General features: G+C 39.4%; 1 protein-coding gene across 3 annotated transcripts in view; it reads left to right on the top strand.

The window, feature by feature from the left end:
• Positions 1-13,332, top strand: part of LOC109414236 (myotubularin-related protein 8) — a 52,353-nt gene that overhangs the window by 16,337 nt on the left and 22,684 nt on the right. The window contains exon 1 of one of the 3 annotated variants that reach the window (XM_019688046.3): positions 3,782-4,314. The exons of 1 other annotated variant lie outside the window; for it this stretch is intronic. In XM_019688046.3, coding sequence (XP_019543591.3) covers positions 4,108-4,314 — 207 coding nt within the window. In that variant the 5' untranslated portion in view covers positions 3,782-4,107. Of the gene's footprint in view, positions 1-3,781; positions 4,315-13,332 lie in introns of those variants that run through there. One more of the 3 variants, XM_019688047.3, reaches the window with a different exon arrangement.

Below are 13,332 nucleotides of genomic sequence, written 5' to 3'. Positions count from 1 at the left end.
GTTTCACGTCCAAAGTTGTGGGATCTTGTAATGCAATTTCAATATGGAAGTCAGAAACACAGTAGGTACTGCAACAATGCGCTCTTCAAGTTCGAGTATGGTTCATGCGATTTATGCCATGGTGCGGTTTCGTTGTGGACACCATCTCATTAGCACAGGCATCTCAAACCTAACTTCATTTCCACCTATCCCTGTCAAAACTTCCTGAAGGGAATTTCTGGGGGTACTTATAACTTTTTCAACAACAGCCATGTTGCGTGGGACCCCGACCGCTTGATTCGCTAATTTGCTATTATGCAACCAAGATATTCGAGTAACGTAAGTGCGCACACCAAGTTGTGAATCAACCTGAAAGAGTTCCGGAGATAGTTGTAGGTGAAGAGAAAGTATCAAAAACAAATCAAAACTCATAACAGTTTTTCTCTAGAATTGGTGGTTACGGCAAAAATATCCTGTAAAACTTTTTGCCAACATTGTGACGTCTCTTCAGGTCCAGCATTTACAGGAGCATTTACTTCTGATTCGAGGGATGACTTGAAGAGATTCTCGTCGTTACAACTCAAAAAGGAAAGAAATACAACACTTTTGGTTCAATGGCCAAATCTAGACTTTATGAGGGCATATGCAGGTACATTGGCCGGTAGGGAAAAAGAAAGATTACTTCCAAACACATCATGAGGTCCGACCAGCAACTTAATCAAATGACGTCTACGATGCAGCAAAACACGACAGCTGCTTTGATGATCTTTGTTAAAATCGTTCGATTTCCTGGCGCCAGAAGGCGCTGTTGTCGAATAAATGTGTTCGCCGATGGACTGTATGGGAAAAGCATAAGTGGGTTATCTTGTTCTTAAAAATCTTTGATAGCATGGTGCGGTTACACGCTTGGTAACGCTAACCGAACGGCCACGAAGCTCCACTTTACTCAGGAAGATGGTGTCTTCGGCAAAGTTGTTTGGTAGATCAATGACCAAATGGAGGAAAAGTTACCTCTCGTGCCGACCTTCTAAAAGAACGAAAACTTACAGATAGTTGTCCGTTTGAATCGTAATTTCACCACTAGATGACGCTAGTGAACATAAAAAATGGATATGCCATAGTTCTCAGGATCCTGGTTACTAGAAGAGATATGGTGGTTTCGGCAAAGTTGTCAAATATGTTAAGTGCATTTGGTTGATGGGTCGTTGAAATCAATATTTCGCCAGTAAGTGGTGCTAATGAGTATGCAAATTTTATATCTTATATATCTCCGAGTCTGATTACCTGGGAAGTTGATATCTTAGGCAAGGTTGGTTGGTAGATCAAGGGCTTTCAGTTGATTGACCATTTGATTCGTGCTTCTGCCACCAGAAGACACTAGTTGTAAATTTGCATGAGCATGAACGTGTTATTATTCATCTAGAAAAAAATCACCGAGCTGTAAATTTGTATACTTCCGAAAGTTTTCAAAATTTGAAAATTCACAACTAGTTGATTATAATTTGTTTAAATTTGCATTTGATTGATTAATTTTACATGAAGTTAAAGCGCTTAGTAAAATATTCAATATCTGACCGTCGTATTTCAATATACTCTATCTTAAGGTTGTCAATGTCACGGGATAAGTACATCCATCCTTTATCCATCAAACAACAATGTCGAAGACATCATCTTTCTAAGTAATCAGGATCTTGAGATATATGAGGTATAAAATTGGAATCCTCACTAGTGTCACCTGGATGTGAAATTGCACGTCATATTTGCCTTCATCAGATAGTGTTTGATCTACTAAACAACTTTGCAGAAGACACCATCTTTCTAAGTAATCAGGGTCCTGAGACATATGAGTTATAAAATTTGAATAACCACTAGCGCCACCTAGATGTGGAGTTTCAAATCATACGGCTCTCCATCAGTTAGTGTTCGATCTATTAAACAACTTTGCTGAAGACATCATCTTTCTAAGTAATCAGGATCTTGAGATATATGAGTTATAATATTTGAATACTCACTGCGCCACCTGGATGTGAAATTCCACATCATACTTGTCTTCATCAGTTAGTGTTTGATCTACTAAACAACTTTGCAAAAGACACCATCTTTCTAAGTAATCAGGGTCCTGAGACGTATGAGTTATAAAATTTCAATGCCCACTAGCGCCACCTACATGTGGAGTTTCAAACCAAACGGCTCTCCATCAGTTAGTGTTTAACCAACCAAACAACTTTGCCGAAGACACCATCTTTCTAAGTACTCAGGATTCTGAGTTATATGGGATATAAAAATTACATGCTCACTAGCGCCGCCTATCGGTTGAAATCTGAATTTCTCAGATCACCTCGCGAAGGCCCTTGATATCCCAAGTAACTTTGCCGAAGACACAATATTTCTAGATCATTAAGATTTTGAAATACACTAATTCACATTCAACTGTCTATCTTATCTAAAATATAGTACGTTCTTCATATTGCGATTTTCAATTTTCCGCATTATAAGGAGTTATACTGTTTTCAAAAAAGGTCTTATAATATTCCAAATAAGATTCCTGTAGAATACATTTGGGGTTGGTATCGATAGAAAAGATGGTTTCAAAGTAATAGTCGATAATTCTCATATGTTGTACAAAGTACAACAGCGCGATTAACGGAAGGTTAAGAACTGTACCAACAATTTTCAACCGAATGCAAAATTCTGTTAATTGTACTGAAACATTGTCAATATTACCATGCGTGAAGTACCATTGACTAAAAACATTCTTGATGTTACTATTTTGACATTGTATTTTTGACTATGTTTATCTAAGACGCGCAACATTCAAGTCTACATCACAGACAAACAGACGTAACACCTTGAACGATTTTCATGGAAATCCATCGTCCAGTTCACACTAGCATCACCTGGTGGAAAAGTTGCACGAATCACTGTGTTGTGCAATATCGTCAACAGAAGACGCTGGTGTGAAACGTCAAACGCATAGAAAAACGATGCGCGCGTCTCTAGTTGTGAAAGCCACAACTATGAAAATTTAAAATGATCGTTAAAAGCGTGGTCGATGGAAATTTCGCAAGTGTTACGTCTGTTTGTCTGTGTCTACATGGTCGAAATTACAATGCCCAAATAGTAGAACCAAGAATATTTTTAGTCAACAGTAATACACGCATGGTAATATTGACAATGTTTCAGTACAATTAACAGAATTTTGCATTCGATTGAAAATTGTTGGTACAGTTCTTAATTCTACCATGGATTCGGTGGAAACGACAACAAAATTTATTTCAGTGTATGACTCAGACGGGCTCACCGAACGTGCACTACGCCGTCATGATGCGTGTAGTGTAACATCTTAGAAGGGTTAAGAATTAAAAAAAAACATGGAGTAAAAACTACGAATTGAGGCTTCATATTGGGTAATTTACCCCTATCGATTCGTTTTAGAGGTTTTCATTCTTCTGTATTCTTAGCCTTAAGCTCATCAAACGTGCATGACAATCCTTATGTTTCAGAGACTCAGCTAGCATATAGAGATGTTCCGAGCAATGACGTCACTTGTAAGCTTTTACATCGACGTTCCCTGCAATCCTGCAAGTGAGCAAGAATGTATTTCCTTCCCAAACTTGAATCACAACAGAGCTTTTCTCTCTGTTGTGGTTCTGCTCTTGCCTGTCGTTCCTTGTAAAGTGGGAGACCATCCTCCTCATCCTGTTATGTACCACGTTGTACCGCGAGCAGAGAGGAAAACGCGCGCGTAATCGCCAGGACTCGCACTGGGTGCCGTTTATTTGGGTTTCAAATCGAAGCTTTTCTCAGTTCGAGTTTTCCACCCGCGTCGGTAAGACAAGTTCTCGGTGGCGCGCCGGAATTGTGGTTCAAATTACATTTGTCTGTTCTTGTGTTGGTGCTTCATTTTCTCACACCTCGGAGATACAAAGGATCCTGTGAGGCGGGATTGGGTGCACTTGAGAACGCTGCTGTGCTGTTTACAAATTACCATCGATTTTCCGCATAGCGTAGAATCTGTATTTTCCCCTAGCACAAGTAATTTGCAATTGTGATGGGCTCAAGTGAATAAGGTGCATTGATTTAGTGCTCTCGTGGCGTTTACACCTGCGAAAGGAAGTTGAATGAACTATGGCTGAGCCATTATCTCCATCCCAGTCGTCGTTTAAGCAAAATTTCGATCTCGTGACCCCGGAGTTTGAGGAAGATCCCAAAGTGCTGTGGGGCGTTCCCGTTCCACCGTTTGTCTCCGACAAAGTGGTCTCGTGGGTAGAGGAAAACTTTCCCAGTCCACCACCGCAGTTTATTGAATTTCAAGGACTAAATGTGTTACGAAAGGTAGGTTGAAAGCGCGATGAAAATTTGCTGAGCGGGGTTAACATTTTTCAAACCATTTTCAGATCCCTCGGGGGGATACTTCGTGGGAAAAAGGATTAATTGAAAATAACTTCCATTGCCTTACAAATTTTAGTTGCTTAGATTGAATCAGTTTTTTTAAGTTTTAGAAGCGTCTTTCGAAGTATTTAGTTTTAATGTGAGTTTAAACACATTACTTTCGAAATCAAATCTTCTAATGCCTTACAAAGGCAAGCAAATGTGAAATATTTTCTAGGAATATATATCGCGATAGTCTTCCTGTATGTTTTTTTGATTCGCGTATTTTGAGCAGTCATACGTATGCCGGCTGTTCGAGCCCGTATGAAGTTGATCATCATTATTAACTTCTTTTCTTCTTGATAAGCCTAGATAGTTGTGTAGTGTTGGCAGCGATTGTCTCAATTGGGTTTTTGAATTTTGAAAAATGTATTGATTTTTTTTAGTTTTTAGGTTAATAGTTTAGTCAAATCTCTCCCATACAACATACAAATTGATTTTCAAATAGGTTCCCGGGCATCAACATTCATAAGAATTTCGGCTCAGTTTGACATGCAGATTCAGAATATGGAAATATCTCAACATCGCTAAAGAAGCCAATTGGCTAAGAATAACACTACGGACCGCCCGATCCAGTGGTAAGAGCCCACTAAATAAACAGCTGACCCCGAATTCATGGTGTGATGCGATTATATGCTTACCGTGCCTAGGAATGAATGGCTAGGGGGGGTCCAACAAAAACCTAACCGTTAGCGGAGCCTGTGGAGGACCAGGGCGCTCTCCACAGTATTTTGTCCTTACTGCGCTAACCGGAGCAACGGTACAGTCAAACTTGAGGCTAAATGAGGGCGGAATTATGAAGATGTTGTTAATTAGTTTAAGCTTTCACCTACATTGTTTCGCATTATGCGATTTACAAAGTGTATGCTGTGTATGCTTGTCTTTGGCGTTTTCCAAACGATACCGATCTGGTTTTAATGCTGCCGTTCTTTGTTGTGCTGTGATTGCGAAGAGTAACGTCAAATAGAGACGAATGCCCCTTCTGGGTAAAGTCTCTCAAAACAAAAAAATTGCGAAGAGTTTAATCTTGCCTAGTTTGGGTAGTGGCTACGGTTAGGATAGCAATCTTCACGATAAAAGAATAGAATCAATCTTTGCAGACTTATGCAAAATGGCACAGCCCAAGTGGGCTCAGTCCAAGAACCTTACTTTCGTAAGGAGAATTTCTATCTAGGAAACCTTGTGAATCCGGTGTTCGGTACTTTCCGCATAAACGAAATGGCAAACTCGCGTGTCATGCCTCGAGCCTGTGTGCTTGTCAACAACGCGTCCGATCCACTTTGACTTAACTTAAAATTGCTAATCCAGAAGACAAATTATAGCGACGAGACCTCCCGCAGCACAATCCTGGAAATTTGAACCGTACATTCCACTATCCTGCAGTTGCATACAACTGCACTATATAGACATGAGCTCATCGTCTCCTAAGCGCCGTGAGTGCTTATTTCGACCATGAGAAGACTGCTCAATAGGCCGTCCCTTAGTTTGCAAAAATTAGAAATGTCATAAGTTCGTTAGTGGAAAATGATCGTTTTAGCTAAGAAATGATCGTGTCAAAATTTGAACTCCGTATCTCAAGGCTAAGTGGTCCCTCAAGGCGCCTAAAGTTGTCAAAAATGGTATGAGACCAAGAAAACATGAAATTTTTTTTCGGCGATAAAAATACGCTATTTTAGGACTCTATAGGGCCAAAAATGTGCATAGATTTGCGATATCTCTACTCGTTTCTGAGTTATTGACAAAAAACAACCGAAAAATTAGCATTTTTAACCATTTTTTTTAAATCCCGAAGGAAACCTAGCCTATTTTGATCAAAACTCAAAAACGAGTAAATATATCGCAATTCTAAAATCACCGGTTTAAGTAGAATAGCGTATTTTTTTCGTCTAAAAAAAATCCATTTTTGACCATTTTTGGCCCCTTGAGGGACCACTTAGCCTTGAGATACGGACTTCAAATTTTGACACGACCTTTTCTTAGCTAAAACGATAATTCTCCACTAACGAACATTTCCAATTATTGCAAAATAAGGGACGGCCTACTGCTCAAGGTTGCCTATAGGAGTCTGTTTAGTTCGACGTTTCTACGATCCTGAGAAATCTAGACCAACATGTGAAAAGGGCGGATATCCAAAATGTTAGAATCGAGAAAAACGCTTGCAAAGTTTCACAATCTAAAACTAATTCCTATTTAACACTTTGTGCGTGTGCACTCAATATTTTTCGTTGTTTTAGAAGAAAACACTATCCTCTTGGTGATTTTATGTCAAAAAGTACAAAACAAGCGTTTTTCCTTGAAGAAAATGAATGAAATGAAAATTACGCCCAAATAAAAACTCATTGGTCATTACGCCCGACATGCTACGCCACTTGGTCGCCAGCACTGGAATTACGCCTGGTCGATATTACCTAGAATCGATCGCTTTTGTTGTTACACCCGAAGAAATTTTGTATCGAAATTAGTGGAATGCAATAGATTTTGAACCTAATCCACTGCAATAAATTGATTTTGAAGCTTTCTTAACTAAAAGTAACTGATTGAAGTTTACCTGACATTGGACAATGGAGGAGGAAGGAAATTTTCTCTTGACATTGCCTACGATGAGTGGTAAAAAAAAACAATGAGTAAAACGCAATGGAAATCCGATTTCGATTGAAATCTATATTCTAGCTCTTATCTATGAACAACAACTCTTTACAGTTTATCTAGTATCGTACAGCAAAGGAGGGAGTTGCCCCTGCCATTGTCCATAATGCGCGTTGAAAAAAAAAATATAGCTACAGTACCGATGGGGAAGCGCAGGCAGCATATTATGTTCCCAACAAGCCCGTGCACAACGGATGGGTTTTGGGGGTTAACCTCCTCCCATTGCCGATACTCTATACACAAGGCCTCCTTCACCCTTTGCTAAAATTGGGTAAAACCCCTCCCTTGTCGCCTTTTCTGTGCACGGGCCTGGTTCCCAATATCATCTTTTGCTGAATCTACCTGCTGTGACCTATGCCGGTCAATAGATTAGAGACCATTCGCTACCATTTTTATCACTGCTCTCTGAATAGAGTTGAAACCTCTACACTAGACCCGAAGATAGAAAAGAGTACGAAATCTTTCAGAAGCAGTTTGCCAGCCGTACGCGGAAAATGATATCCATTAAGACACTGTTGCAACTGACTTAGAAAGATACGGTAGAAGATTGGAAAGTTTTCAATTGGTCAGTCAGTCAGGATTTGCCTATGTAGTGTTATGGTCACACGGTTTGTGTTTGTCTCCTTGTTTGATTTTGTGGTATGGTTAAATATGTTTTTCTCCTCGTTAAGTCAGTTGTCGTATGTTGTTTTTTTCATCGAATCAATCGAACCCTGTATGTTAAAATATAGTCGATCCTGTGTCAAATTGTTTTCTTGATTTCGCTAATCGTTTTCTACTTGTGTTCATCTCTTGTGTCCTTAAATTGTCATCGGTCCAAAATCCACAGAAACATGTAACTGAACTTCTGAACATCTAAGAGATAATCAAAAATACGCCAAGTTGGTCAGTTGATTGCAATAAAAATTTAAAATAATAAAGATTTCATGTCAACTTTCATCCCGCTACAAATACTAGAGATGGTCGGGTTTCGGGTTTTCAAACCCGAACCCGACGGGTACGGGTCGGGTTCGGGCTTTTAAATTTGAAAAAAGCTCGGGTACGGGTCGGGTCCGGGTTTAAACAATTTCAAAATTCTCGGGTACGGGTTGGGTCGGGTTTGAATAATGTCGGGTTCAAGTCGGGTTTGGTACAAATGTAGATAAATCAGTATTCAGAAAAATGTTTTATTTGTTGTATCCGATATATTTAATGATTATCATTTAACTCGGGTTTCGGTCGGGTTTATTGGCATTTTTTTTTCGGGTTCGGGTCGGGTTCGGGTTTGATCGACGAAAATTTTTCGGGTTCGGGTCGGGTCCGGGTTTGACGGAACAAAAAATTCTCGGGTACGGGTCGGGTCCGGGTTTTGAAATTGAAAATTGTTCGGGTACGGGTCGGGTTCGGGTCTGTAAAATCTGAAACCCGACCATCTCTAACAAATACTATTAAAAATATTCAAATTCGTTCAATTGCCCTATCGGTCCTACCTAGATGAACCATGTCGTTTTCTCAAGCGTAGCCTAGAAATGTCAACCTAGTCATACACAAGTAACGTTGTTCAGTTAATATAAAGCAGTCAGTTTTTGTCCAAAATGTCACGTCGAACGCATTGACGTCAACAATGCGTTTAAGTGTTCGCACGTTAGCTTTGAATCTATCAGCACAATTAAGTGCTGCAAATCTCCTTCCCACTATTGATTCTTCGATCGATTTTTATTGTTTTATTTAAAGAAAATATGACCAACTAACATTGTAAAAATTCGAAAAAGCGACTATGACATTAATAAATTACTATGTAATAAAAATCAACCGAGAAACGTGGGAAATAGAGCCCAAACAACATTTTGAAGTCAGATGGCTGTAAAAGGTTCCAAAACCTGTCACAAATCTTATAATACTTTTATTAGGATTTGTAACGATCATCAAAACCTTCTCAAATCCAACCGACTTGGAACTATTGCTTGGGAATAGACTCTACTGAGCCCCGGCGGTTCCTCCTGTTTATCGAGCATGTCTGATGCATATGATCAGATATACTCCACAGACAAACAGACGTAACACTTGCGAAATTTCCATCGACCACGCTTTTAACGATCATTTTAAATTTTCATAGTTGTGGCTTTCACAACTAGAGACGCGCGCATCGTTTTTCTATGCGTTTGACGTTTCACACCAGCGTCTTCTGTTGACGATATTGCACAACACAGTGATTCGTGCAACTTTTCCACCAGGTGATGCTAGTGTGAACTGGACGATGGATTTCCATGAAAATCGTTCAAGGTGTTACGTCTGTTTGTCTGTGTATACTCCATCTGCAGCAGCCGGTTCGTGATGAACCGTTGGAGGCACATTAAAGTGTTAAAAAGGTGATATGTTTCACTAAAGAACACTACATTACAATAACCAAAATGAAACTTTTGATGGGCGCCGAAGCACGACGTAATGACGAAGGCTTTTCAATAACGGAGTAAGTAGTTAGGGGCGACTTTAATCAAAAGTGGGAGTAAAAGTTTTGTGTAAATTTGATAAATATGAATGGCGAGATGCTGTTCTCGACTGTTTATTCAACAGTGTTAACAATTTTGTGCATTTTTGTGCTTTTTTTTCAAAGGCGCAAGATCATTGACGGAACAACCAAATGAAGTGATCAAAATCAGATGTGGAAATCCGCCTTTATTTAAATTATTGTTTTCCAGAAGTGGAAACTCATTTTTGAGCTAACGTCAGGAAAAATCATATGTTTATGAGTTGTTTCATGAAATTATGCTGAAAAGTGATTTGTTTACATTTTGGCTCTTCCGCCCTTTTCAAATGTTGGTCTAGAAATATCCATTATTGTTCTTACACTGAAAGGAGCCTTGCAGTAATGACAAGCACAAGAATGTTTTTAAATTTACCATGGCAAAACATGATCATCGACCCACCAACGCTTCTTGTGTGCGTTTTGTTTCTTCTCACATCAACCGGTTCGATAGCTGAGTGGTAGCGTGCGAGCCTGGTGATGTCAAGATTCTTGGTTCGAATCCGGTTGCCAACAGAAACTTTTTTTAATTGAAAATCAAGTCCATGGTAAAATTGAAAACATAATTCTATTGAATTTAAACGAAATTCAGTCTGCACAAATTTAGTGGCGTTGTGCATTTAAATTGACCCTCAGAATAGTAATTTTCACCGCAGGCTGCCGTTCAGTGTATTGTTCGTCGTCTCGGCAAGAGCTATGAGCCTCTGCACGAATCTGGTGTACTGCTCACTCCCACAGAAAATTTGAAAACAGCGCGCACAGTAAAAGTTAGTTTAAATAAAGCAATTAAAATCTACCGAAGAATCAATAGTGGGAAGGAGATTTGCAGCACTTAATTGTGCTGATAGATTCTAAGCTAACGTGCGAACACTTAAACGCATTGTTTACGTCAATGCGTTCGACGTGACATTTTGGACAAAAACTGACTGCTTTATATTAACTGAACAACGTTACTTGTGTATGACTAGGTTGACATTTCTAGGCTACGCTTGAGAAAACGACATGGTTCATCTAGGTAGGACCGATAGGGCAATTGAACGAATTTGAATATTTTTAATAGTATTTGTTAGAGATGGTCGAACAATTTTCAATTTCAAAACCCGGACCCGACCCGTACCCGAGAATTTTTTGTTCCGTCAAACCCGGACCCGACCCGAACCCGAAAAATTTTCGTCGATCAAACCCGAACCCGACCCGAACCCGAAAAAAAAATGCCAATAAACCCGACCGAAACCCGAGTTAAATGATAATCATTAAATATATCGGATACAACAAATAAAACATTTTTCTGAATACTGATTTATCTACATTTGTACCAAACCCGACTTGAACCCGACATTATTCAAACCCGACCCGACCCGTACCCGAGAATTTTGAAATTGTTTAAACCCGGACCCGACCCGTACCCGAGCTTTTTTCAAATTTAAAAGCCCGAACCCGACCCGTACCCGTCGGGTTCGGGTTTGAAAACCCGAAACCCGACCATCTCTAGTATTTGTAGCGGGATGAAAGTTGACATGAAATCTTTATTATTTTAAATTTTTATTGCAATCAACTGACCAACTTGGCGTATTTTTGATTATCTCTTAGATGTTCAGAAGTTCAGTTACATGTTTCTGTGGATTTTGGACCGATGACAATTTAAGGACACAAGAGATGAACACAAGTAGAAAACGATTAGCGAAATCAAGAAAACAATTTGACACAGGATCGACTATATTTTAACATACAGGGTTCGATTGATTCGATGAAAAAAACAACATACGACAACTGACTTAACGAGGAGAAAAACATATTTAACCATACCACAAAATCAAACAAGGAGACAAACACAAACCGTGTGACCATAACACTACATAGGCAAATCCTGACTGACTGACCAATTGAAAACTTTCCAATCTTCTACCGTATCTTTCTAAGTCAGTTGCAACAGTGTCTTAATGGATATCATTTTCCGCGTACGGCTGGCAAACTGCTTCTGAAAGATTTCGTACTCTTTTCTATCTTCGGGTCTAGTGTAGAGGTTTCAACTCTATTCAGAGAGCAGTGATAAAAATGGTAGCGAATGGTCTCTAATCTATTGACCGGCATAGGTCACAGCAGGTAGATTCAGCAAAAGATGATATTGGGAACCAGGCCCGTGCACAGAAAAGGCGACAAGGGAGGGGTTTTACCCAATTTTAGCAAAGGGTGAAGGAGGCCTTGTGTATAGAGTATCGGCAATGGGAGGAGGTTAACCCCCAAAACCCATCCGTTGTGCACGGGCTTGTTGGGAACATAATATGCTGCCTGCGCTTCCCCATCGGTACTGTAGCTATATTTTTTTTTTTCAACGCGCATTATGGACAATGGCAGGGGCAACTCCCTCCTTTGCTGTACGATACTAGATAAACTGTAAAGAGTTGTTGTTCATAGATAAGAGCTAGAATATAGATTTCAATCGAAATCGGATTTCCATTGCGTTTTACTCATTGTTTTTTTTTTACCACTCATCGTAGGCAATGTCAAGAGAAAATTTCCTTCCTCCTCCATTGTCCAATGTCAGGTAAACTTCAATCAGTTACTTTTAGTTAAGAAAGCTTCAAAATCAATTTATTGCAGTGGATTAGGTTCAAAATCTATTGCATTCCACTAATTTCGATACAAAATTTCTTCGGGTGTAACAACAAAAGCGATCGATTCTAGGTAATATCGACCAGGCGTAATTCCAGTGCTGGCGACCAAGTGGCGTAGCATGTCGGGCGTAATGACCAATGAGTTTTTATTTGGGCGTAATTTTCATTTCATTCATTTTCTTCAAGGAAAAACGCTTGTTTTGTACTTTTTGACATAAAATCACCAAGAGGATAGTGTTTTCTTCTAAAACAACGAAAAATATTGAGTGCACACGCACAAAGTGTTAAATAGGAATTAGTTTTAGATTGTGAAACTTTGCAAGCGTTTTTCTCGATTCTAACATTTTGGATATCCGCCCTTTTCACATGTTGGTCTAGATTTCTCAGGATCGTAGAAACGTCGAACTAAACAGACTCCTATAGGCAACCTTGAGCAGTAGGCCGTCCCTTATTTTGCAATAATTGGAAATGTTCGTTAGTGGAGAATTATCGTTTTAGCTAAGAAAAGGTCGTGTCAAAATTTGAAGTCCGTATCTCAAGGCTAAGTGGTCCCTCAAGGGGCCAAAAATGGTCAAAAATGGATTTTTTTTAGACGAAAAAAATACGCTATTCTACTTAAACCGGTGATTTTAGAATTGCGATATATTTACTCGTTTTTGAGTTTTGATCAAAATAGGCTAGGTTTCCTTCGGGATTTAAAAAAAAATGGTTAAAAATGCTAATTTTTCGGTTGTTTTTTGTCAATAACTCAGAAACGAGTAGAGATATCGCAAATCTATGCACATTTTTGGCCCTATAGAGTCCTAAAATAGCGTATTTTTATCGCCGAAAAAAATTTCATGTTTTCTTGGTCTCATACCATTTTTGACAACTTTAGGCGCCTTGAGGGACCACTTAGCCTTGAGATACGGAGTTCAAATTTTGACACGATCATTTCTTAGCTAAAACGATCATTTTCCACTAACGAACTTATGACATTTCTAATTTTTGCAAACTAAGGGACGGCCTATTGAGCAGTCTTCTCATGGTCGAAATAAGCACTCACGGCGCTTAGGAGACGATGAGCTCATGTCTATATAGTGCAGTTGTATGCAACTGCAGGATAGTGGAATGTACGGTTCAAATTTCCAGGATTGTGCTGCGGGAGGTCTCGTCGCT

Source organism: Aedes albopictus, chromosome 2, assembly GCF_035046485.1.
Source record: "Aedes albopictus strain Foshan chromosome 2, AalbF5, whole genome shotgun sequence".
NCBI lineage: Eukaryota > Metazoa > Arthropoda > Insecta > Diptera > Culicidae > Aedes > Aedes albopictus.
Note: the sequence above shows the minus strand (reverse complement) of the source record. Positions and strands in the feature narration are given on the sequence as shown.